Source organism: Amyelois transitella, chromosome 23 (assembly GCF_032362555.1).
Source record: "Amyelois transitella isolate CPQ chromosome 23, ilAmyTran1.1, whole genome shotgun sequence".
NCBI lineage: Eukaryota > Metazoa > Arthropoda > Insecta > Lepidoptera > Pyralidae > Amyelois > Amyelois transitella.
The window spans coordinates 4140975-4167629 of record NC_083526.1 but is presented as its reverse complement, the minus strand read 5'-3'; the positions used below and the strand labels follow the sequence as shown (position 1 = coordinate 4167629).

Below are 26655 nucleotides of genomic sequence, written 5' to 3'. Positions count from 1 at the left end.
TTATTTTATAGGGGATCTAGTTTCTCTGCAGGTAACTGTACTTCAGGCGGGATCCTAGAACTGGCAGCAGACGATCTTGGCAGGATTGCTGGAAGGAGATGGATAAGCTCAAAAAAGAAAAGAGTCGCGTTCATTGCTAGAGATGTACCTACCAACATTCAGCGTGTAGTATGTAAAAGTTAATAACAACTAAGTAGCTTCTTACGGCTTAAATGCTTGATGTTGAACATTATCAGATGTCACACATTGATTTGAGAAAGGTCGATACAAATTATAGTGCTGTTTTTATAACAACAAAAGATTACATAAAACAAAAACTATTACGTGGTAAAATATCATATACATATATATAAGTAGAGACGATTAAACATTAAAATAAATGATATATTTTTTAATTAAAGTAAGTAAGGTATTAAATGCGGTAAGTTACCTAGTAACATTTTTTTTATCAAATAATTATCAGCAATACAAAATAAATAAACAGCTACATATCGATAGAAATCCCAGCACTAACGATTCGCGGCAAATTCCGTGTTAAGCCGTCTTTATAATTAGATAAAGTGAGGTACAATTAAACTTTCCTTAAATAAGCCAAACGTAGAGGCCCCCAAATTAGAATTTCAGGCTGATTATTTTATAAGTCTTCCCGCGGATGACAGGAAACTGGAAGTGGTTGAATTGTTTTCTTAACTTGGCTAATGATGATTTCCAATTGTCGAGTACTCATGCGCCACTTTCAAAGAAAATCTGCCTTGACAAGTTCACACTGTTTAAAAATCGAAATACGAGTTCTTAATTTTGAATCGGAGGTATTCGATTCCCGGTCAGGTCAACTCGTAAATTACTTATTTTAGATTTTGTATGTATTTATTTGTATCGAAACAAAAAAAATCCATTGATTTAGTGCACCTACGCCCTCGAGGGTAAGTCTTCGTGATTTCATGCCCCTCGTAAAATACAACCAAAAACATTAATAAATTTTAGATGGAGCAGACCTGCTTAGTGAAACATTTTACAATAAAAAAATATGTCCCTCATTCAGTCAGATTAGCTCATTATTTTAGCTTTTGATTTTATATTCCAAAAACCTCCTCCATGAAATCACATCCAGTCGCGGTCTCATTTCACCGTCGGCACTCGAAACGGCAGCAGAGGAATTCAACAAATTTATAGATGATTAAAATCTGCTTTATTAATTACTTTCGTAACCAGCATTTTTTTTATTTATATTAAACGTCTGGACAAGTTAATTTGCGCCAAAATAAATTTTGAAAAGCTTCAAAAATGAATTCAATGAGGAATCTTTAGTTTATGTTTGTTCTGTTATGTCCCATTTAGTAACACCGATTTGTTTGATAGTCATTGCAAATAATTAAGGAGGAGTTATAGCCTTTAATTTAAAGATTTCACTATTGGACCGAGTTTGAAACTACAAAAAGAATTGTTGTTCAATACGTTAAGCTCAAGAATGTTATGGTAATTTTTGGTTCATTATATTTCTTAGATTTTATTTTTAAAGATTGGCAGGGATTTAAATCTTTTTTATTTTTTACTATACCTATAAAACCAACTAGTATAGATTTATATGAGATTTTAATACGAATACTAACTTGATAGATAGCTTAAGTTGTTAAAACTAAAAATCATGTCTTTTTATTCTAAAACTTTCTCTAGATTAATTAACAAAAACAACCGTAAACATCATGTTTTATCTTATACCTACTAAGACAACAAGATATAAAATTTTCTTAAGATGAATCCGGCAATAAAAAAGCCAAATATTTATCTGAAACTGGCAGTTATCAGAACACTCGAATAAATCCAAAGTTAAATCTTGAAGCGGCGGACTTAAAAACTCCATGCATTATAGATGAACCTCTGAATTTATGATCATTTCCAAATTTTCTGCAAAGCGACCTGCTTTGTTTAGAGAAAATTAATATGAATGAGGGAGAAAGAAATCAAACGTGGCAAACGACGGAAAATAAGTGTTTATTTAAAATAACATCTTTATTTAAATCGACATTAAATATGTTCTCAGCAGTTTTAAAGAAGAATCAATTGATCACATTCGGTATATGTTTAAGGACAACATCAAAAACTAGTGTATCGAAATTAACTATGTCTTAGATTATGTAATGTATGTAAATTATGTAAAAGTATAAGACAAGAGATAGGCCGTTTTGTTTCATATGATAAGAGACTGAAATGAAAATTTCTTACGGAGAGGTAACTCCTTTTAATGCTCACAAAATAACTAAGATGGGGCGTGTGTTACGACATCAGCTGAGCTGCCAAAGACGAAGTGCAATAAAAATTAACGAGAGAAAAACACACGTTCTCCCCTCGTATCAATCGGCAAACGGATTTGTTTCCTAATTCACGAAGAGACAGCCTACACGCAGCAATTATCCGAAGACATCTCTCACAACACAAACACACAATACAGAACCTTATCTTCACGAAATAAAATCCTTTATACATTGAACATGAGAAAATCTACCAGAAATTAAAGGGAACCCAAAAATCTCAAGCAAAAATAAACCTTTACGTGTAGTGATAACAACTAGATTTGAACCCTCGGAAATTCACCGAGTTTTAATATTCTTATACAAGGGAAAGAATTACGGAGAGAAAATGAGGCTATGTTAATAAATAATAGCATTTATGTACGTAGTGGTGGGAGCATTACGTGTTAGATCAAGTGAATTCGATTTGTCGATTGTCAGAATCGAATCCTCAGACACTGCTGCCGACCTTTAGGTATAAATACAAAGAAATTGCCCGCGTCAGTTGTAATCGTTTCAGGGAATTGAAAGGTTAGGGCTATATTGTGAAAGAGTTCGATAAAGTTCTACTACGTTATATAAGGAGCTATAAACATTCGTGAGAAAAAATCCGCTACGTCTATTATCACCGAAAAAAAAAAGTTTTTTTTTATTAGATATTTATTAACTTTTTTGAGGAGAATTTTCACTGTCAAACAGTATTAACTAAATTCAGTACAAATCTATCAACCAGCATCTGTATAAACTAGTTATTAAATATTATAATATATGTATTCGTATCTATTGCAAATTCTTATTACATTACATAGGTAATTTTAGATTATAGATTGCAGAAAATTATTTATCTTAAATTAACGAATTCTATTTTCAAATACTTTATTCACTAAAACGAACTCTCAACAATTACAATGACGAAAAAGCGGCCATAGATAACAAGAGGTACTCGTTAAAGTCACAAAAATAGGTAATAAAGCAAACGAACGGGACAATGCATGTAAAAATTCGAGTGTTCGTCTTTCTGTCGTAAATAATTGATCACGCAAACTGCCGAGTTGTGTTCTTCATACAATATTTAGCTCCCTAGCCACCCTGCGTTACCGCTTGAATATATACTGTACTATATGTTAACCGTGGTACTTTGTTGCGATTCAGCCTTTTTTACATTGCAAATGTTGTTTTTTTACAGGATTTTTGCTCTTGTAGTAATATTTCTGAGGTGAGAGTTTTTAAATCGTTATGTTAAAATTAAAAACATAGGTAATTTTAATACTGTATTTATCTCTAGAATAAAGTAGCTTTTAACAAAATGAACACAAGAAAACAATGTGCTATTATTCGTTCGTTTGGTTATACGACAATGAAAGGACAGTATGTATAAATTATTTTGTTATAAACTAAATCAAAATGGTATATAATATTATAATAAATACATCCTCGTGATTATGGAATCTAATAGCTTATTTTGGAAATGGATAAACCAACTTTCAAATATTTATCTAAAATCCACTACAATTTAAAAATAACTTTTAAAAAGGCCACAAATAAATCCTCGAGTCAGATTCTTAAAAACTTAAAATACGTACAATAAAAATAAAAAAAATATTGTTTACTATTACTACGTCTTGTACATATATATACTCTGTGCTACAACCAAAGTAATCGATATTGAATCAAATTACGCAAGCATACGAGCACGAATTATCGATACCTCATTTATTTCAATGTCACATCCTTATCTGTTTGTATAAGATATAGGATAGGTGTGGATCTTAACGTATGATTCCATTGTCTTCTTTCCAATCGCATTTTAAACTATTACTTACGTGCTCGTATATCTCACGATTCATAATATTACATGGTTATTGTTTTACAATTACAATGGTATTGTATTGATGCGTTTTTGTTTGTTTGGTGACATATGTTGTGTGTATTTTATAATTTTGATTAATTTATTTGAAATCATTGTAAAACACAAATACGAAAAGGTGTAGAATTAAATCTACCTCAATATTATTTTAGATTCTTATGGAAGCGAACAAAACAGCTTGTAAAAAAGTGTTTTCTTTGAAGCAGCTCAGATTTACAACAAATTACCCTCTAGCATAAAAACGCAGTCGTTTCATAACTTTAAATCAAAGTGGCGCATTTGTCTCACTGATAACTGCTGCTGCGTCTATAACTGATATCACTTGAAATTCTTTGTCAGTACAGTGCCTGCTTTTAGTATATTGTTCTCATGTTAAGTAGATTTATATGTAATCTTTAATGAGAATAAATTATTTATACCTAAACCTATTTCAGAGGCATTATTCTTAAAGTTAAAAAAACGCAATGTATGAAGGATATCCCCCAATTAACCAAATTAGTTGACAGGTCTCCCATTAATATATTTTATCACCAATAAGATTCCCTTACCTCTATCTCAACAGTAGCCCTATATTTTCTCTCAATCATCATCACTAGAAAGCTGATATATGAGGTCCATTTGTCATAGATAAAGTGCCACTTAATTTGGGTGTCAATGTGCTTTTAATCTATATTGGATTCAGTTGTCATCTTAATAAAAAACTACCGTTCCATCTTTAAAATTGTTTAGAGAAAGGAACAGCACAGATTATATTTAGCCGATTTGTTTACACTTATCAAAGAATTTCAGTCCACACATGTTATAAAAAAATGAAGTATAAAATAATTTACGTAAGTAGGTATTTGTTTATCGAATACAATAGTTTTTTTTTAGAATATAACTCAAAAATTTGACATGTCAAGCCATCAATACTCTTATTTATAAAGATCTATAAATTTAAAGGTAGGTACATATGTATAAATTCTAAAATATTTTTCTTTTAAAAGTGCTTTTTCATAATTATTTTGTCTTAAATACGTAAACATAATTTATTTATTTACTTATATATAATAACAGAATCTCTTCTACTAAGGAAACTACTCTGCCATTTACGTCATAGTAAGAAACAAATGGCTATCAAAGTGTTCCAATTCCTACAATGAATTCTTTTATCGTTATCTTTTAAAAGAGGATTTTATTTTAAAGTTGTCTCGATGGTATCGTCAGCGCTGGTCCAAATTCCTTAGCTCTGTTAAAATTGTTCAAACGTGGTGTTGGTATTTTGAAAAGGCTTAAGTATGTTTCTTTGATTTTGTGAGCTCTGATCTCTGTTTTATCGGAGTTACATTTTTGGCTGTGATGCCGCGTTCCCGTAAACCACTCGGTGATAAAATAAAAATTCTTTACATGACAATTATTATAATTTTTGGATGTGTACTTATTTACACCAAGCTGTTTAATGTTAAAAACAAATCTTTAAAGATAAAATAAAAAATAATTATTCTTAAAGCAAAATTAAATATCGAAATAAAAGGCCGATTTAAATTCGAATTTAAATTTGGAATATGCTCAGTTGCTAGATGTATATTCTTATTAGCAAAACATTATAAGCGCAAGACATAATATGTACAGTCAGGCATATACCTAAAACGCTAAGACAAAGTCGAAAAAGGCTGACATTTACTGGTAAGTAACATTTAAAAATACTATTATCCTCTCCGCTCTAGCCGTCGCCTCTGGTTAGATAACCCGACTTTTAATAAAGCACAACAAAACAACATCAAGGACCCAGAGATAAGGTGACCATTAACACAGTTGGTTAATATAAAGAGACGGCTGATAAATTAGACGAAAATGTTTCTGTCGTCAAAATATGTAGGAAGAATTAGAAAATGGAACAAGACATTCAAGTTACCAGCCAGACCATTTAAAATTCCTCATAATCGTGATTCTACATTTAATTATTATTATTATTTTTATTTTTTAGATTTTCCTGCCAGTTTCACTTTTATTGTAATATGTAAATACAAAAACTGTTGTTGTAAAAGTTACTCATGCTAAATCAATAATTCCTTCCTGTTTTGGTTTCGCAGAAGTCGAGTATATGTGGAACATTATCAATGAATAAATTTAATAAGAGCACGTATAGGCGAATATTAATCTTCTAAGATAATTCTGTGGCTATCTGAACAGCAAAACTCGCTGCAAGGTATCGGAGCATAATCAGACAATAGATCATGAGTGTTCAATATATTTTTAGGGTTCCTTAGAGAAGATATATACGTTAATATATATGGTCCTTTTGGGAATAAAATAAATAGGTAAATATAAAGAGAATTGAGTTATTGCTTCAATTCTTTCTCTCATCTTTGCGTATTCAGGTTGCATCCTGCAGTGTAGTGCTTTGGTGCCCGGGGTTTCCCTTCCAATTTTTCTCTTTCCACTTGGCACGGTATTCGACGTCCTCAGATTTAAGTTTACCTAATCCTTCGCAATATTGAGGGCTTAGGCTAAATGAGGTCTTGCTCCCAGAATAAAACCTCCTTCAAACTTATAAAGAACCCCGTACCCAACATTAACCCTTGCCCGTCTTTTTGTACCGGTGGCCTGGCGCCGGCGTATCGACCGGCTTATCAGGGCCCTACACAACATAGCTTGTCCATTAGAACGCAGTCGGTAGTGATGCCACCAACCAACAAGGCGACTCGCATTGTCTCGCAGTTTTTGAATTTGGAATCCTGTTTTATCTGTTCGAAATGTTTTAAAGAGTTGTTTGGATTTAGAAGGGATTAATTCCTTTGCATATTCGATATTTGTATTGATATGACAGAAATTAATGTACCTACGTAACTACTTATTGTTTTTGGTTGTATTTTCGCTTTTTAATTCCAATTTATTATTATTACCCTCGATAATTAGTGTATACCTACCATAGATAAATAAGGCTATATAAGTGGATAGTTTTGAACAAATGATGACCCTTATGTAGGTATGACTGTTATATAAAAATTAGGAAATAAATAGTATTCGAATTTTTACAAAATTCAAAATATCTTATATACTTATAAAATTCTTGTGTCACAATGTTTGTCTCCGTACTCCTCCGAAACGGCTTGACCGATTCTCATGAAATTTTGTGAGCATATTCAGTAGGTCTGAGAATCGGCCAACATCTATTTTTCATATCCCTTAGTGATAAGGGTTGTCCACCCTTACATTTTTCTTTAACTAGAAATTACTTAAAAATTATTTATATGGCAAAACAACGTTTGCCGGGACAGCTAGTAAAATTGTAAAAAAGCTCAGCCAGTAAGATTATTGAAGATTGATTTTTTTAATTGAATCCAAATTATATATCATAGTGACAAGAGTAAAACACATAATATTCTGCACTAGACAGATTTACTAATAAATAGCCATAAACAAGTTTAGCTATCATGTCAAACAGAGAGGTGCAGATAACGATATAACGAGCCTAATGAATTATTACACAACATGTCTTTACACTATAAAACACCTTTTAAAAGTTTTAAAGTCAATAAAAATGAAATACATCGTAAAAGCCTGATAACCTGTTAATAGTCTAGTTACATTAGCATAATTAATATAAAAACTAAAAGATTTGTTTGTATTGATTTAAAGTTGTTTTCGATATAGCATTATGTTTGATAATATATTTTCCCTTGATTTTTTTAAACTATTTTATTGTGCGCTACATCGTAGGTTAGGACTAAGGTTCAAAATTGACCAAAGTTACTAATGGAACTTTTCAGGTTGATGTGATATAGAGTGCAAGTTATACTAGATGGGTTATTCGATAACACATGGTTTAAAAATGTTAAGCGCAATGGCCGCTTTCAAATAAGTAATATCAAATATATATATATATATATTTGTATGGATGTATGGATGTTTGTTACTCTTTCACGCAAAAACTACTGAACCGATTACCATGAAATTTGGTATGTAGGTAGCTGAAGACCCAGAATAACACATAGGCTACTTTTTATCCCAGAGTTCTCGCGGGATTGATAGGGTTTCCATGCGGACGAAGTCGCGGGCGGCCTCTAGTAAGTAATATTTTTATGGACGTCAATTTTTAATACTTTTATTTTGCACTCAATAGTATTTGAGAAATTTTTGTTACGACTTTTTTTTTTTACCAACATGCTATATTACATTTTTACCAATAAAAATACAAAGTATAACATTAATGTCGTTAAATTTTAAAACACGTGTACCATTTAAAACCTTTTACTTGTTGATTGAACGCTATTAATTAAATGATGTTCATTATCAATGATAAATTATCGTCAGATGGCGTGTTGGAGATCAATTTTAATGATGATAGCAGATTTTAATAGGATCCATTTATACGTGGTTTTTGCCTGAGTTTTTTTTTCCGTACTTTTATCGGTAAAGGCTGTATCTTGACTTATTAAAACGCGCGACGCCGTTTTTATCGCGCGAGAAGGCTATAAGTATAATAACAGTGATTTTGACCAAATTCAATTCTATCATTAAACCAAATAGCTGTACGTGGCCTATCAGTCTTCTCAATCAGTTGACTCTGTCTACCCCACTAGGGATAGATATAGACGTGAACATATATATGTATTTTGACCAATGCGGTTGTGTGTGTGGTGCCGTGTGGTTCCCGGCACCAATAGAAAAACAAAGAATAGGACTACTCCATTTCTTTCCCATGGATGTCGTAAAAGGCGACTAAGGGATAGGCTAATAAACTTGGGATTCTTCGTTTAGGGCTAGCAACCTAAAGCTATTTGAATATAAATTTTTAAGCCCAACAACTGAACGTGGTCCTTCAGTCTTTTCAACACTGTTTGCGCTGTCTGCCCCGCAAGGGATATAAACGTGATTTTGTATGTTTATATTCAACTAATGTCGTTTGCATAAACGTCAATAGCATTTGATTGTAATCTGATTGGTAGATAACATTGCGTGCCTGCCAATCAGTATTGATTTGTATTTTAACATAATTAAATGGTTTTTAAGCTGGATTCGTTAGCTTTCTATATAGCAGCTAAAACTGTTTGTTTATTTGTGTCTAGCTATTGACTTTATATAATGGTAATTGAAATAATAACAACTGTAAACCAATTTGACCTAAGTACGCCGATAGAAATTTTAATTCAGTATACTTTTAACTTACGAGTAGCATGCTCCTACGGTTCTAGTAAAAATAGTATGATTTTATTAAAAAGTTAAAAAAAAAACTGCCACAAATTTGAGTAAATGGTTGATTTGAACAATGGCCAGCAATGTCAGTATTCAAGTTTGGACTCTGTCTATCCCTTAATCGTCAAATATCAATACATTATATTTATATTTCACGATATAAGGTATAGAAAAAAGGTAATGTCATGTAGCAACAATTATTGTTGTCGTTCATGAAAGAAAACTGGCAAATAATATTAGTTGTTCGTTGATGTCTTTTAAATGCCGACGGGTAAGTATTATTTAGGTAGGAATAGAGGAACAAGAATAAATTAATTTATGAGATGATTTTTTCTTTCGAACTCAAAGCGTGACATGTCGTATCTTTCCGTACTAACATTAATATTGTGAAAGTGTGGGAATATGTTTGTCTTTCGCGCCAAAAAATACCTACGTCTAAATTTTCTTATTGCATAAAGCGTGATACGGAGAAGGATATAATAGTTTCTCACGCGGGTGGTGCCGCGTGATAATTCTAGTTCGCTATAAATAAAAGGTTTTAATGACGTCATCGTTAACTTAGGCGTTATCTCAAAGACGTCATGTAAGAGTTCTACGCCGGCTAAGATTGACACCTTGACGCGGACGGCAATAATAAATTCACTTTAAATAATTACAGGCATATTTAAAGTGAATTTATTAGTCAGACTGAAACATACTTATGTAAGTATTAGCATGTATGTATAGTTAAATATGTTAAACGATATAATAAACCGTGTGGTTCCTGGCACCAATACAAAAAAGAATAGGACCACTCCATCTCTTTCCCATGGATGTCGTAAAAGGCAACTAAGGGATAGGCTTACAAACTTGGGACTCATTATTAGGCGATAGGCTAGCAACCTGTCACTATTTGAATCTCAATTCTATTATTAAACCAAATAGCTGAACGTGGCCATTCAGTCTTTTCAAGACTGTTGGCTCTGACTACCCCGCTAGGGATATAGACGTGATCATATGTATGTATGTATGTATATAACGATATTTATGCTCACGTCATACCGCTACAATATTCATCTCTCCTCTCATGGGTCTACTGGAAGAGATTTCTATAGAAATAAGTAGCAGCACCTTTGTACTAGAATTACTGTATTAAATGCTTCTGTATATAATTTTGTGTACATAAATAAATAAATGAAATTGTGTCCGAAAATTTTCCTCATAACGAAATATGAAATTTATATTTGAAAATAATAAATACCCACTTTAAAATAAATTTAAACCTTTCCCTAGCTAAAACTTCTTGGAAGCGAAGCTTGTTGTTTTGTAGTAGCATGCTCGTAGAATATTTGTATTTTTGGATAGGTATCTGCATTTTTAGTTATAACTTACACTACACAAACAATAAAGAGCCCGGTTTGACTAAATCTGGCACAATTAAATCCAATCAAACTCTTATTCCTAAAACTTCCCACGGAAACGAAACCCAAGGCACAATTCTAAATGTTAATATTTCACTCATGAGTACCTACTTTCTATTATTTTGTTAATAAATTACCATTTTTCTGATAGAAGACTTAATTGATATCTAACTAAATAAAAACATACCTCCACTTAGTCCTGCGATTCTGGAACCAGGTCTTGACCTGAGCGTCCGTCATCTTCAAGGTCTTGGCTAGGGAGGCCCTCTCAGCCGAAGCCAGATACTTCTGCTTGTGGAACCGCTTCTCCAGCTCGGCGATCTGAAGCCTGGTGAAGGAAGTCCTGGGTTTCTTCCTCTTGGGGGGCGTCCGGTTCTGGTACGGGTGCCCGATCCGCCTCGTGATGGGGAATGATGCTGAAAAGTAAAAATTTCATTTCAGTTACTTTTTTAACTTCTCTTCAAAATATTCTCTGACTTAGAATCGAACTTGAGGCTTCAGTTTCAAGAACTATGCTACAAAAGATCAAGTCTGTAAAAAAAGCTTGTCGGTAGCTTCTTTATTTTATTTAAGTATATGAACACATAGTTAATCGGTAATTATTTTTATACACTTGACGCCCTGAGCCAATAAATAGGAGTTGGTTAACATATCACAAATCACATCAACAGACGAAGACATTGAACAGATATCACTATTTTAGTGATTCCTGACAATGTAGGCTAAGAAGAAGAAAATTAGAAATTACTATACAGTTTCTATACGTTGGTGTCAGACCTAAATTAAACTTTGAAAGCCAGTTGTTACTAATAATTCAAGTGAACAACAAAATGAACTTAACATTTTCATCAGCTCTATAAGCAAAGGCTACCTTAATTCAACTTTAATATGACTTCAACCTATCATTAAAACTTATAGTAGGTCTTACAGAACATTAAATCCTATCTTGGTAATTGAAATCACGAATTTACAATGCAAAGAAATATAAATAAAAAATCTTATTTCCTTTTATAGTTGTTGAACTGCCTACATATAAATTGAAATTACCATAGTCCATTATTTATATTGTACTCAGTGGTATACGTCAATTATAGTGAGCAATCACAATGTAGGTACATGTAAAATTACTAGTTTCTTGTGTTAATTATTGCTTGTATGATGTATGCATTGAATAAAGTAATGGAGAAATTATAAAAGTATTCAGAAATAGGTCAAAGCTACATAATTATAATTATACTTTTCCATACTAAACATTATAAAGAGGAAATGTTTGTGAGTTTGTTTGTAGGGAATATTTGGAACTACTCAACCAAATAAAAAAATAAATCTTGCGCCGTTAAGGAGAAAAGCGTATTAGGATGATGTTTTTTCTAGTACAATTTATTCCAAATATTTATTCAAGATCTTTTTATTTAATTAGTTCATCTGTTCATATTGTAATCGTGTAAAATATACCTATAAGTTACGACAAAATAGTGAAATTTTTACATAGATTTATGTAGTTTTCTTCTCTCTGCTCATCTCAAGTTGATTGATCATGTGGTACAGGATTCACACGAGCAAACCTACAGACAAGAGCTAGTTTATGTATAAGAATTTATTATTTAGATTTAAATAGTCTAACTAACGATATCTGACAAAATTAATCTCTAAATGCTCTTCTAAGAAACACCCAGTAGTTTCAGCTTTACGGCAGTAAGTCAGAATTCAATTATTTATAGATTGATTATTGATTACATAGAACGTGGGACGTGAAAGTAACTGTCATTATTTTCTATAAGTATTTCTCTTTCAATCTTTAAAAATATTACTATAAAAGTGGCGAGGATAGGACGAAGTGAAGAAAAGACGTTGATAGGCAGACTTTGAATAAAGGAATATACCTATTCTTTTCGTAAAAAAATATTTATAACATCAATCGAACCATTTTTGCTGTAAATTCACTTCAGGAGTTGACATATACATATATTGAAACACCGTGTGATGCTGAATTATTCTTGCGAGTGCAGTGAAGCCCAATTTTAAAGTCAAGTAAATTCTATATATGTATTCAAAATGATTGAGTAAATGCCGTATACTCTCTTCAAAATTACCCAAGATGGCGGCGAGTGGTTACTTTTTTAAAATTCGAAACTCTATAAATTACATTCGTTTAAACGGAGCTCTGTGATTGGTCGGTTGGTCGGTAATGGCGGTGTTTTTCATAATAGACCTATTTGCATTAAATCGACCGTGGAAGTACCTTATATCGTTAAGTACAAATTTGATTCAATGTCGATTGGAAAATCATAATCAACATGAAAATGATGATAAAATGATTCCGGTATAATATGTTTTGAATCCGTAGACCGTAAAATTAAGGTTATATTAATATGTTTTTCAAATAAAGAACATAAAAAAGTAAATGTTTTTCAGCAATTGCTATGCTATTTTTAGGAGTCAGTGCCATTTTTTGACATAATACAGTAAGTATTTTTGGAAGTATTAAACTAAAAGCGACGACAATATAACCACAGTCAACGCTACACTTATTCCAAAGGTTTAAATAACGTTCTTTTTTCTTTTTCAAATATGGAATCATATTAAACCGCGCGCTCTTATTGGCCAGTTCTTAATGGCTCGCTCACGTGACCGCAAATTGTTCGACAATTGCCGGGGTAAGCATAGTTTAAGACCGACTTTAATATTCACCTAACCATTTAAGTTTTACTTCTCGTAATTTATTTTTGATTGCATGCTTGCCTACATTATTTTTGAGGGTTATTTATTACTTATGTGTTTCGTTGATCACTATTAGAGATAAAGCCTTATTTTATGTGTAAGCTAGGTACTTAGAACGTCATTAATGTATGTAATATGAGCTAAATAACACATAAACAGGTTTTGATAACAAAAAAGTAATCATTTTGTCTGATCTATACTGTTATAACTATATTAGCATAAAATCTATTTTATAGAACATCATAATTTATTTGTAGCTAACAGTTTATTCTGTATGCCAAAAGTACCTAAATTAACAAAATTTTTCACTCCTTTATCACTCTTAATTGCATACTTCTTTTTACTCAATTAAAATACCTACCAGAAGCCCATAAAAACAATATTAAGTTATTACTAACACACTCCGTACACGGTGAAGCTTATTCACCAACGCACCAATACATATAGTGTCACATAGTATCAGGGCCGAAAAGGGTGCGTAACAAGATTCCGTGGTCCTAATCTTGTTAACGTGTATGATTCATGAGTGTAGCGAGATCGCGTGCGGATCGCGGGGTTTACAGAATAGGGATGTTTGTAGCCTTTTATGCTTATTATTTGAACGAGTGAGCACTTTCATTTTATAATTATTTTTTGCTAGATTCGTACTTATACTAGCAAAAAACCTAACTAATATTATAATTGCGAAAGTTAGTTTGTTTGTTCGCTACCTCTTCACGCGTTATCTACTCAACCAATCAACCAACTACTCGTTAGAGCCTGAAAAAGTACAAATGGTGTCTTTCATCCCGGTAAAAACTAAAGATTTTTCCGTGGGGTGTACTCTTTTGTAGGTCTCTAACTACTCCGTAACGACCCCTAAAGAACAATTGTAGTTTCTTACATGCATACTTTTAGTTTACATTATGTTTATGTTGACCTGTAACAATTTAAATTAATTTTGCACAAGATTGTTCTTTAAATAAAAAATAAACATAAAATTATTTTTATTTTCCAAAATTAAAATCTTATTTGGAAGTTTCAAATAGGAGGTTGTCATAAAGTGATGTAAATAATTGAGGATGGCTAACCGTAGGGCGGAAGGGTTGGGTAATATCGTAAGGATCACCCTTGACGGTTAAGCTTTCAAAGTTAATTTGTTTGTTAATTTTTCTTACCGTTTATCTCTGATATAATCTGGTTAAGCGTTTGATAAAGGGGGCGCGTTTTGTTACTTTTGTGCAATTTGATTATATTGTCTTCTATAATAATAATAAAAATGTGAAATTCTGTTTGTATGTAATATAAAAGATTAAAAAACTTATTTTTGAAAACTTGTTCTGTTTTTGTTCTACTCTCTTCTTCTACGATTCTTGGAAAGGCTTGGTAAAACCTGCACTAGGTGAGCCTATTCCTTTAGTCGCGTTTTACAACATCTATGTGAAATAGATGTCAAGTGCTGAAGTGCCGGCATTATTAAATTTCAGCTTTCGAGCACTACCTTAGAGCTAATTTTTTTAAAGTATTTATCTAAGTAAATTGAGCTCACAAATTTAATATAAAAGGAAAGAGGCACTCGGCTTCTTGCGAAATTTTATATAATTCGCTGTTAACCTGTATGAATTAACAACAACATACAGTCATATAAGTTCAGCTATAGCAAACATTAAATATTTAACTATCCAATATTCAAACACCAAACAAAAACAGTTTAAAAATTCGCACAACGTTTTTAAAGCTCCCACTTTTCCCCGAAATCCGGGTAAACTGGGCAAGACGAATGCCTGACGTCTAATTGGGCCGGGACGTCCCCCGGGATTGCGGGGAGACGGGGCCTCCATCACTCAGATGGCGGCATTTGTCCGCGCCTCCTCACTGTTATGATTCACCGACTTTTCTTACTAAATTCTCGTATGAATAAAGGAAAAGCCAAGTGACTGATTCACAACCGGAAAAACAAACGCTGATACAAAAATATAATTTGTAAACCATTCACCCATCTTAATTAACTTAATACAGCATAAATATAATAACTTATTTATTCCTTACTGCGTAGACAGAGCTAATCGTTTCGAAAAGATTCGAGGGTCACATTTTGTTGAATGTTGGCATTGAGATGCAGAGATACAGAGATGTAGTAAATTCATATAATTCGAATCTTGCGACAATTCACCCAGTCTATCCTGCAAGGGATCTAGACGTAAAACCTATGTTATCGAGTATGTATTTCGTGAAGCCACCAGAAATACGCCGAAACAATAGCACCAACATAAAAATCAAAGTGCACGCACACATTTTTCAATTACACCGGACAGTGGGGTGAACGGAAAAATAAATGGACAAAATCTCATACATATTTGAAGCAACAAGCTATACCAATTCCCACTAGTTACGGCTACAAACGAACAGACACTCATGGAATATTCAGAAAGCCGGAATGCAATCGGAATGGCTAAGACTGAGGACATGTTGGTAAAGCGATGGCGTGTTACAGCGATTTGGTTTTGCGTCAACTATAGATATGATTTTTCAATAGGCTTAGAGAAGCCTTGTAAGTAATTCATGTGCAAAACCTGATTTACTGACTTCAAGATCGTGGTCATAGTTGGACTTCTCTCTAAGAAGAGGAAGAGTGTACTGTGTTCACAAAAATTCTTGTGGTTTCTGGCATTTTAGAACCATTTAATATCTATTCCATGGATGTCGTAAAAGGCGACTGAAGGATTGGCTTATAAACTTGTGATTCCTCTTGTAGGCAATGGGCTAGCAACCTAGCTAAAAAAACCAATTCCAAATTCAAACAGTGGTCTCTCAGGTTTTTCAAGACTGATAGCTCTGTCTTCCCTGCAAGGGATAAATACGTGATAATATGTGTGTATGTATCGATAACATACAGTCGCGACTTCTACGTGTGAAAAGGTAAAAATTTGTAAATGAATGATTATTATGTAATGTTTTTTTAAAAACCATAGCACGAAGAGAAGATTTAACGATATTTTTCTAAGGTAACAGCTGTATGAATTGGTCGTCTAACGTCGGCAAAGCTGCGAACACATTTTAATTTAAGAAATCTAGGTAGATAAGTAATTGATTAAAATTGCGATGCGCTCGCTATCGACTGTTCGCATGACCACGACCTTATTTTGCATTTTTGTAGCGCAAACAGAGACGGCCTTTATGACGCTGCAGTGTTAGACATTGCAGGCGCTCCAACGCTTCATATATTAATTTAATTTTCGTTTTACATAATGGCGTCCGGGATTCAAAAAAATATAAATATTTGCGTACAGTAGGTACATACATAATTTTTTGCATTCCAGATGCCATTTACCGAGGATTTAATTGTTTTATAGATAAAAAGGAAGATATTTTTTTAAAACTTATCTACTGTTTTATTAACTAACAAGTCTAAAAAAATATGACGTAACAAAGTCTTGTTCAAAGCATAAAAACCAGGCCAAGTGAGAGTTGGTCCCACACACAAAGATATCCGTATAATATATTTTTATCCTATAGTATAAGCATACTCACAATAAACTTGATGGATTTTATTTTAACAATTTTTCAAAACCAGAGGTACCATTAATAAAAATATCAATTTAGGATCGTAGTCATAGGAGCACCCAGACTCCAGGTAGGACAGCAAACGGAAGATCGCACGAATAGAATAGAATAGATTTATTTTCAAAATTGGATACAAGGTATCACTTATTGACGTCACATCACATAAATCTAATTATAACTACTACTGCTTCCAAAGCGCATATGTAGAAGAAACGGCGGAACAAACTACACTGCAGCATTTTCTTCATTTAATTTTCTCAAGTCAAGTCTTCAAAATTCATTCAAGGAAGATTTAAACTAAATAAGTAAATCTTATAAGTTAGTTTGTAGAAAGTGATTTAAGTCAGTCGGTCAAGAAATATTAAAGGTCTAAGTTTTTTTACACAATGGTTGTCTAGTTTGAATAACAATAGTTCATTGTTTGTCCGCAATAGTTTAAGCAATTCGAATATGCCATAATCATTACATCATTGTAATAATTTTATTTTACTTTTAATTTTCGATTGATAGGTATTGTTTCGATACTATATGGTTAAGGTTATGGATGGATTCTTGTATTAAAAAATATATCTCAAAATCAAATAATATCGTTTATCTAATAAATCAGTTTATTTATATTATTATAATCAAATCAAATAAAAAGAAGAATCCCAAGATTATAAGCCTATCACTTATCAGCTAAGGGAGTCGCCTTCTACGACATCCATGGGAAAGAGTTGGAACAGTCCTATTCTTTTTCTATTTATGCCGGGAACCACACGAATTTTAGTTGTTCTTCTAGATTGCAGTGAGCGAACCCCACTACTCAATGACAAGATTCAGTCACCACGTGTCCATCAAAAGTGTAATATCCTACTACTATTATAAAGGCGAAAGTTTGTATGGATGTTTGTTACTCTTTCACGCAAAAACTACTGAACCGATTACCATGAAATTTGGTATGTAGGTAGCTGAAGACCCAGAATAACACATAGGCTACTTTTTATCCCAGAGTTCCCGCGGGATTGATAGGGTTTCCATGCGGACGAAGTCGCGGGCGGCCTCTAGTTCTTCATATAAATGTCAGTTAGCATCTGCACTAGCAATGCCAGCGGCCCCGAGCGCCGGCGTTACGTAATATCACTTAACGCGCCCCGACTTTGCCAATCTTTTTAAGCAAAGTATGAATACGATATAATATTTTATGTAGCATGTCGCGTACTCGTATATTTCTGTGAAATACGCGCGCTTTTACAACCTCCTTGCTTATGGATTGGCGATAAAATATTATCAATGTATTTATGCCGGTTTGTAGTCTTTTCAAGACTGTTGGCTCTGTCTACCCCACAAGGGATATAAATGTGACCATATGTATGTTTGTAATGATTACTAGAGCCCGACCGCAACTTCGTCTGCGTGAAATCGATCCCGTAAGAACTCCGGGATAAAAAGTAGTCTATGTGTTATTCTGGGTCTTCAGCTACCTACATAAATTTCATCGTAAAGCCAACAGTCTGTAAATACAGATTTTTATTAAGTTGCTTACAGTATTGAAAATGTTTTAAACAATTTGATAAAAACCTTTACCGTTTACTTCGGTGACTTATAATTTCCAATACATAGGAGCTGCTCTTGTTCTTGTTGAGAATAATCAAATCGTTCTTCTTTTCAAGTCCCACTTTCATTTTTGTTTAGAGTCAAATTTATATTAAAAAACTCAGTTAAAATTCTTATTGCATCAATGTCTTTAGGGGAGATGGGGGTATAATTTCACACATACCATAACGCGAGGCATATCATCGCATATAGCCATCAAATTTTCATAGCGCCTGCGCCCCCGAGGGGGCAGACCCGTTTTAGTGTATCGATGATTTTCTGCCACCTCCCATAAAAAGGTATCATAAAATTGGGTAAAACCGCTTGTGGGTAAATATTGGGAATATTCATGTTATAGAAGGGTTAGGTTATTAGTAGGTACCGATGTTGTAGTACGTACGGTTTGCAATGTTTCAATGAAGTTTTACTCATTATTGAATTGATGTGGATGAAGCAATAGAAGTATGAAGGGAGCTTGGCAAGTGGATGGATGTAATCTCTGCCTACCTCTCCGGGAAAGAGACGTGACTTATGTATCTATATATATATTTTCATTATAATTCACAGAGCAAAGCACTCATACCGTACAGTCCAATCGGATCCATAGTCTAAGGCATACCCCGGGCTCCTCTCCAGAGGGGTGAGGATACAACCGTGACTAAAGCTAGGAGGAAGGAGATATCTACCTACATACATCACCATAAAAGCGTCTACATTTTTGTATAAAATCGAAAAAACACACAATAAAAAACGTTATCATACAACAAATTTTACAACAAATCCTCACAATAATTATTTTATTACACAGGCGATCTTTTCATCTCTCTATGTAAATGCCGTCTAAATTACATAATTATTTAATTAAGCTACCAGTAGGTAATTACTTTTCTAGTGTTGTATTACGATATTATGTTTATTTTATAGAGACGGCTAATTTTGGTCTATAAATGTTGAGGTATAAAACATTTAATTTGCCTACCGGTCGGTTTAATGTTATTTTATTGTAAGTAATTGTGGGTAACATTTTAATTTACTCATGTTATTGATTTTGTTTAAACGTGAGAATTCTATTAATCGACTTAATTGGTACAAATTGTATTTAATTTTATGATTGTAAATTTTCACACGATCTTTTATTGATCAGGGGCCTTCCATCTTTAAATTTTGGCGGTAAACATGTGAAGTTAATCGCCTTTTACGACATACACTAGAGTTAATCCTAGTTCTCTGCCGGAAGTGACACCTGAAATTGTATTATACGGATCCTATTATATTAGTCATAAAATCTTCGAACTCATCCAAATAACAGCTCAGTAATGAAGCCTGGTTGTTTGGTAGTAAAATGCGGTCAGTTTAATGATTCAATGACGGAAATGGTCCATTACTAGAAATATCATTACACTTAAGTTGAGGATCGATTTTTTTTTTTTACAAATTTTACGTAAACTCTTGTACAGATGAATGAATAAAGATTCGGTAATATTTCTTATGTAATTCGGTTTCATGGTTTCATTACATAAGTCAATAAGTACTTTTATAGAAATAGATTTATTTTAGAAATATGCTACAAATTAGGATAGTACCTATCATTCGATAATCCTAATGACGGCAACACAACTTATAATTAAATACCTACCGCTTGTAAAGCGGGGAAGCGGTTGAACAAACTGCACCGCAGCATTTTTCTCTCTAAGCAGTATGTGATAGTTATTATCTTACATTAATTAATTAATTAGATGTAGTCTCTGAAAAACAGAAAAAGGCGTGATTTTGTGTATATTATCTTATAAAACTTATCTTTTAAAGTTTCCTATGTCAGTGTAGCAAGGATTTTTTTTTTTATAAAAATTTAACCAATAACTCTGCTATATTTCTATCAAATTTATATCACAAACTTGACGCGGCTTTGTGTTCAAAAGCGGAAAAACCCACAAAAACCATAGTAAAAACCACAGAAGTACGGGTCTCGTCGGGACGTCACGCTTCGCGACTAGTCGGTAACGATTACAGTTAGCGTTCTACGTAGGTAAATACTTGTAATCCGCTCTTGAAAACCCTTCGCGCTTCGTTTGTCTTTTGATCTTGTTTTTTTGATTAAAAGATATTTAATCATTAATAGTTGGAACTTATGTAAAATGGAAAATATTTGTCAGTATTTTAAATCTCCGTAACCGAATAAATACAACCAATACAGTAGTTAAGGGAAGCAAAAAGTTTTGTTTTAGAATATTTTTGACCCAAAAAAATTGGCGTGACGGAAAGACAGCTAATCCTAAGGCTAGCGAAGCCGTACATAGGAGAAAGAGGAGCCTAGGGTGCGCTTTTTGGCCATGATCCTGTTACACAACGCCTCCCCAACCTTTGTGATCCCCCGATTTCGTCCGTGTGGAATAGTTATTTTGGGCATCATTGAAGCCCTCAAAAATGAATAATTAACACCGTTTTTTTTTTACATTTTCCATTATTTCTTCGCTCCTTATAGTTGCAGCATGATGTTATATAGCCTAAAGCCTTCCTTGATAAATGGTCTATTCAACACAAAAAGATTTTTTCAATACGAACGAGTAGTTCCTGAGATTAGCGCGTTCAAACAAACTAACAAACTCTTCAGCCTAAGCTAAAAGCAGCATTAGAAGAGTGTGCCTATTTCCTATTAAGTCGACTTTTGCAACATCCATGGGAAAGAGATGGAGAGATCCCATTCTAAAGTGCCAGCAACCTTACAATAATGTCTTTTACACCATTTCCAACCTAGTTCCAAAAGTTGATCAGCTAAGAACACAACTAAAGCTCAAAGCGATTAAAAAACATCAGTCATTTGTATCACCACTTAAGCATTTCCGATTCACGCACGGTCCGGCGCTATAGACTCAATTACAGAGCGGAGACTTCCTCTTTGCCGGTGGTCGCAAAAAAAAAAGAAAAAAAAAAACTAAGTGGGCCCCACGCGCCAACATTTTGTGTTCTAATTGTTTGGCTTGGCAAATTGTCACGGTCCCAGTCGGTTAAAAAAAATGTTGATTTCTTTACTCTACATACATATATATAATAACATCTATATCCCTTGCGAGTCAGACAGAGGCAACACTTGAGAGAGGCTACGTCTTGAAACGACTGATAGGCAATGTTCAGCTGATTAATGATAGAATTTTAAAATTATAAGTACCTAATATGACATACTTGTCAGTAAAGATCGATCGACCCCGAGAATCAGAAGATCAAAATTAAAATACCTACTGTTTGTAAAGGATATTTGCTTAAAGGCTTTATTAAAATTTTCTTTAAAAGTATTATTAATGATTAAGTTAAGATTTAAATTATAGTACCTACTATTCTGTCAATCTTTCAAGACCGCTGGCTCCGTCTACCCCACAAGGTATATATAAGTATTAAAAAAACAAAAAAGGATCAGTTCCATATAAAATACAGTTTCTCTTACATGTCTTTTAATTACAAGCTCTATTTTCTGGTTATTTTACGATACAATCCATATTATCGTTGGCATTAAAAATTTTCAAAATTTATGTTGGTAAATACACTTATATTCCAGAATCCCAGCCCAATATGTTACAAAAGCACAATAAATTATAAAACTGCAACACTAGCCCAATAAAATTCAAGTCATAGACAACGCCATTTTTTTTTTAATCATAGTGTCGATTTCCTACCAACGTGAGTAGACGTGTCAACCAATTGACCCAAAAAAGTCATTCGGCGGTGTCCATAGACAAATTACAATGGAGCAGGCGCCTCCGATCCCGCTTGCCGACGGGGTTTATTAAAAAAAAATTATTTCTTGTGTCATCGTCATCACACGCTAGGGGTATAATAATCACTAAGGATATTGCCACTACTCTTTTTGGGGTGCTGTGCTGTAAAATTGTATATTGGAACCACAAATATACTTAAGATATTTTGTTTTTTTTTTTATCTGCTAAAATGTGTTATCTGTTAAAAAGTTGTAGAATTATTTTTATTGTCTGCCTAATACTATAAAATGAGAAAAAATTGTGGCGAATACTTAAAAAAACCTAAACAAAAGTAGAAAAAATTACCTTTAGTAAAAAAACTTTACTATATTCTTAAAAAAAACAAAGAATATACTTACCTTAAAAATATATAAACAGAACTTAAGCTACTCAGCAACCCGAATACCAAGGCTTGGAAATTTAAAAAACAAATAGATGTATTGGAACCTGAAATCTTAGTTCATCGTACGAAATCCGAATCGCACTTGACCGATATTTTTTTCTTATTTGGATAAGGAAATTGCGCAGCGGGGATTGTGGTCCTTTGATAAAACGTACTTAAGATATGAGGACAGGTATCGAATTTTATTTATTGTTTTGACCGGATTTAAGGCTTTTTGTATGTTTTGATCTAATCCTCGGAATATTTTTAGCTTTCTGATAAGACTGGTAATTGACTGTGGTTAAATCGTGCGAATCAGAATGTGATCGTGGTTTAGTCATTACGATATTAAAAATAAGAAATATCGATGTTTTCTTTTGAATATTCGTTTTTATTTCTTCTTCTCACTCGAACAATTCTTATAGCAAGCCAGTGTTGCACTCTAAGGGACTGTTTAAGACTCAAAATTGCTTCAAGAGCAAACTAAATATCCAGTTGCTCTGTTAGTAAATAATGATAAAAATTGAGGCCGTCTTTTGGGCAACGTCCAAGTTATTAATTAAAGAATAAAATGTTGTATAGTTCTTATGTACATAAAATGAAATTAATGAAAATAGGTAGATATAGTTTATTCGTTTATTTTCTAATCCATCAATTCAATTAATTATTCATAATCTAAACTATCTGATCAGTTGCCAGTCAGCCGAAGCCTTTAGCCATGGACAAAACAGTTATGTGTGTGACGAAAAACTATACCTAGTACCATTTAAATAAGTATTTTTAATTTTACAATTACATTTACCTCCTAGTCAATAATCATATTTTTGCGGTCATCAGGTTTGTTAGATCAATAATAATTTGACCAATGACTGAGTTATAAACATTAATTTGATTGTTACCTAATCTAGGTATGCTCTTGCGGTGAGGTAATAACAACTATTCACAGTAAGTTATTTAAATTACATTTCAATTGGTAAAAAATAATAATCTAAGAACATATTGATTTTATTTTAATGATTTAGTAGACTTACCATTTAGTCTATCTTTGACGACTTGATGCGCGAAAGCTGCAGCGGCCGCTTGTCTCATAGGGTCTAAAGCCACGCCCCATGCACCCAACGCACCCAACGCTCTATGAGCCGGTACTCTCACTACCCCAGGATTACTCGAAAACCCATAACCACCCCCCAAACCCAATCCAGGCCTTAAAAGCAACCCAGAATTAGGATAAAGTCCAGGATTGTGCGAAAAATTTAAAGGCAAATTTGTACTGTCCTTAACATCATCTTTAGCACTTTCTGATTCAGTGTCCTGGTCACTTCTATCGTCACTTTCTCCTGAATGTCGACGTTTCTCTATATCTTCAAATTGTTTTCCTAATAGCCTGGATATACTAAACGGGAGGTTTACTCTCGGTTGTGGGTCAGTCATGTGTTCGTTGGGAGAATCATGATATCTGTCATGATAACTGTGCTCTGAATCTCTGTCTTCGGAAGCGATGCTTCGGTCGCACTGACCAGATAGTCTACTATCAGAGTCTACATTAATCTCCTCTTGGTCATCATCTGAATGCACTGAAGACATTTTAATTTCTATTCTTATTAGTCTCTTATTTAAAACACTGGCACTTAATAGTTATGTTCACTTAACATTTGAGAGATTTTAGAAAAAAAATAAAGAGATACCACTTTTACTATTCCAAATTTAATGCCTAAACGACAAGTAAACTCGTATTCCTGTCCTATTATTTGAAAAAGCTCCGTTTGGCGCGCTACGCTCGACCGCCCGCGGCCAAATCGTTATACACAATATCAGTGGAAACGAGCCAATCAGCGGCACCCCCACCGCTTTTCGAAAACCGAACACGATAGTTTGACTTGACCGCACAAGCGCCTCAACTATGCCCGTTGAGTGGAACAGTTCACAACAAAAGCTTAATACGATTTCCAAACATAAAAACTCGTTTGGACTCAGTAACTTAAACGAAACGGCTCATTCTGTCTCTTTCATGGAATGTCTCGCTTCAATTGAGTCCCCCCATTTTTATAGCACTATTGTAACTTGACTTTTAAGATATCTTTACCCAAGGTTTATTTCAGAAGTTGCTTTAGAGGCAATTGGCACATTTTTAGAAGCCTTGTAACAAGGTAAACATTTCCAAGATCATTTGTAGAATAGAGACAGAACTAAGCATTTGCTGTGGGGTTTTAGTGAAAAGGAAAGAGAGGGGTATAGTTTTGTCAGAGGGCGGAACCCTTTGTCTCGTAACGCGTCGTTTAAATCCAGTTATGGCCTGACAAATGGTGCACATATTAAGGGGGGCAATGTTAGGAAACTATTTTTGAATCTTTTAAGACAGTTAAATTATTTACGTTCGGCGGTCGACCGCGCTACTCCATAGCAGACAATGCACTTTATAATAAAATAGATCCCAAGTTTCGTGTTATGGCCATAGATAAGTAGGGATAATGTATTGGAGAAGATAGCCACTTTATGGTATTGACTTTGACAGCTCGAGTGGTAAAGGGTGTTAGATTATGGTTCTGAACGATAAAAGAGCTGGTTTGCGATTCTCTCAGCTATGGTTAGATATAAAACTATCCGGAATAAAATGGTTATTTATGTAATAACAGGCGACGTCGTTCCCGTGCGAATTTTGAAAATTAATGTAGGTACTTACCTACAGCTATTTTACTTACTTATTTTTATCTAGTGGCTACAATCAAAGCAATTTAAAATCATTAATTTTAATTGCTTTAGCCGCTAGCCATTTATTTATAAGGCATTTTAAAAAAGATCATTGCAAAAAGATGATTACCTAACTCTTCAATTCCATGTAGTCTACCTATAAATATTTTAAAACAGTCACTACCGACTAAAGGTCAGCTTGCGACTGCACTAATACCTACCTATAAGTAAGAGAATTTTTCATGTCTAATAGGTATATAAGATCTTCATAAACAAAAAAATGTGCCAGATGCGTCTCTTCCTTCAAAGAAAATAAGTTTCCTATTCTTCTGTAATAGGTATATGATGGACTAGCAGCTAAATGTGGCTTTCTAGTCTTGTTTATAGTCTACCGCTTTGTCAGTAAAATAATTTTTTTTTTATTTTACGACTATGGAAGTCACAAGTTTATTTAAATAATATTTATCATTTTTAAATATTATATATAATTATATTTTTGTATTAAAGAGTAACACTCATTATCTACTTATCAAATGAATTTTACTAACAACAATAAGTAATTTTTTTTATTAAAGTGTAAAAACGAAATACTGTTATATAAATTGCTATAAACACTTGGTACATAAAATGATGATAAACAAAATATAACAAGAAGTTACAAAAATTATAAAATTTATCAAGTCACTGTGAATAAAATGTCACGGCCTTTTTCGTATCGTGCCAAGTTTTGTTACAATGGCGGCGGCCGCGTGAACCTCCCAAAGTTTCTGATTCGATTATTCTAAAGTAACAATGAAAAATGGCTAGAAATTGATGTGTTGTATAATAATTCATTTTAAAAGGGACCTCAGTTCGACAATTTTGTTGGCACGTGAAAACACATAGATACGAAATAAAAAAAAATATTGCCAAAAAAAAAATATATACCTAATAATAAGACAACTACTGCTTATTTTGATTATATTTATTAGTCTTATCTGTGCTCTTTGTACTTTCCCGAAAAACATAAAAGTTTAATTTTCGGAAAAAGTAACAAAAATAAATCTGATTAGAACCAAACAAAAGAGTAAGGGCACAAAATCATTCTTTAAAATATCTGACATACTTTTCTTCCTTCTGGTTTATATCCCGGATACGTACTTCTTTGGACAGAAGCCCTTGGTGCTACTTTCGTTTCGACAGCGATCCTGGATTGGGTGAGTCAGGTTTCGACCACAAAGCTCAGGGGCTAATTTTACAAAATTTTATGTTATTTGACCCAAAA

The 26655-nt window shown here is 33.3% G+C and overlaps 1 protein-coding gene across 1 annotated transcript in view; it reads right to left on the bottom strand.

Moving 5' to 3' along the window:
* Nucleotides 1–24287, bottom strand: part of LOC106130720 (T-cell leukemia homeobox protein 2) — a 30637-nt gene extending 6350 nt beyond the window's left edge. Inside the window, exons 1-2 of the mRNA XM_013329623.1 lie at nucleotides 23735–24287; nucleotides 10921–11149 (exon numbers count right to left, since the gene is read on the bottom strand). Coding sequence (XP_013185077.1) covers nucleotides 10921–11149; nucleotides 23735–24287 — 782 coding nt within the window. The remainder of the gene's footprint in view (nucleotides 1–10920; nucleotides 11150–23734) is intronic.
* Between the last annotated feature and the right edge of the window lie 2368 nt (nucleotides 24288–26655).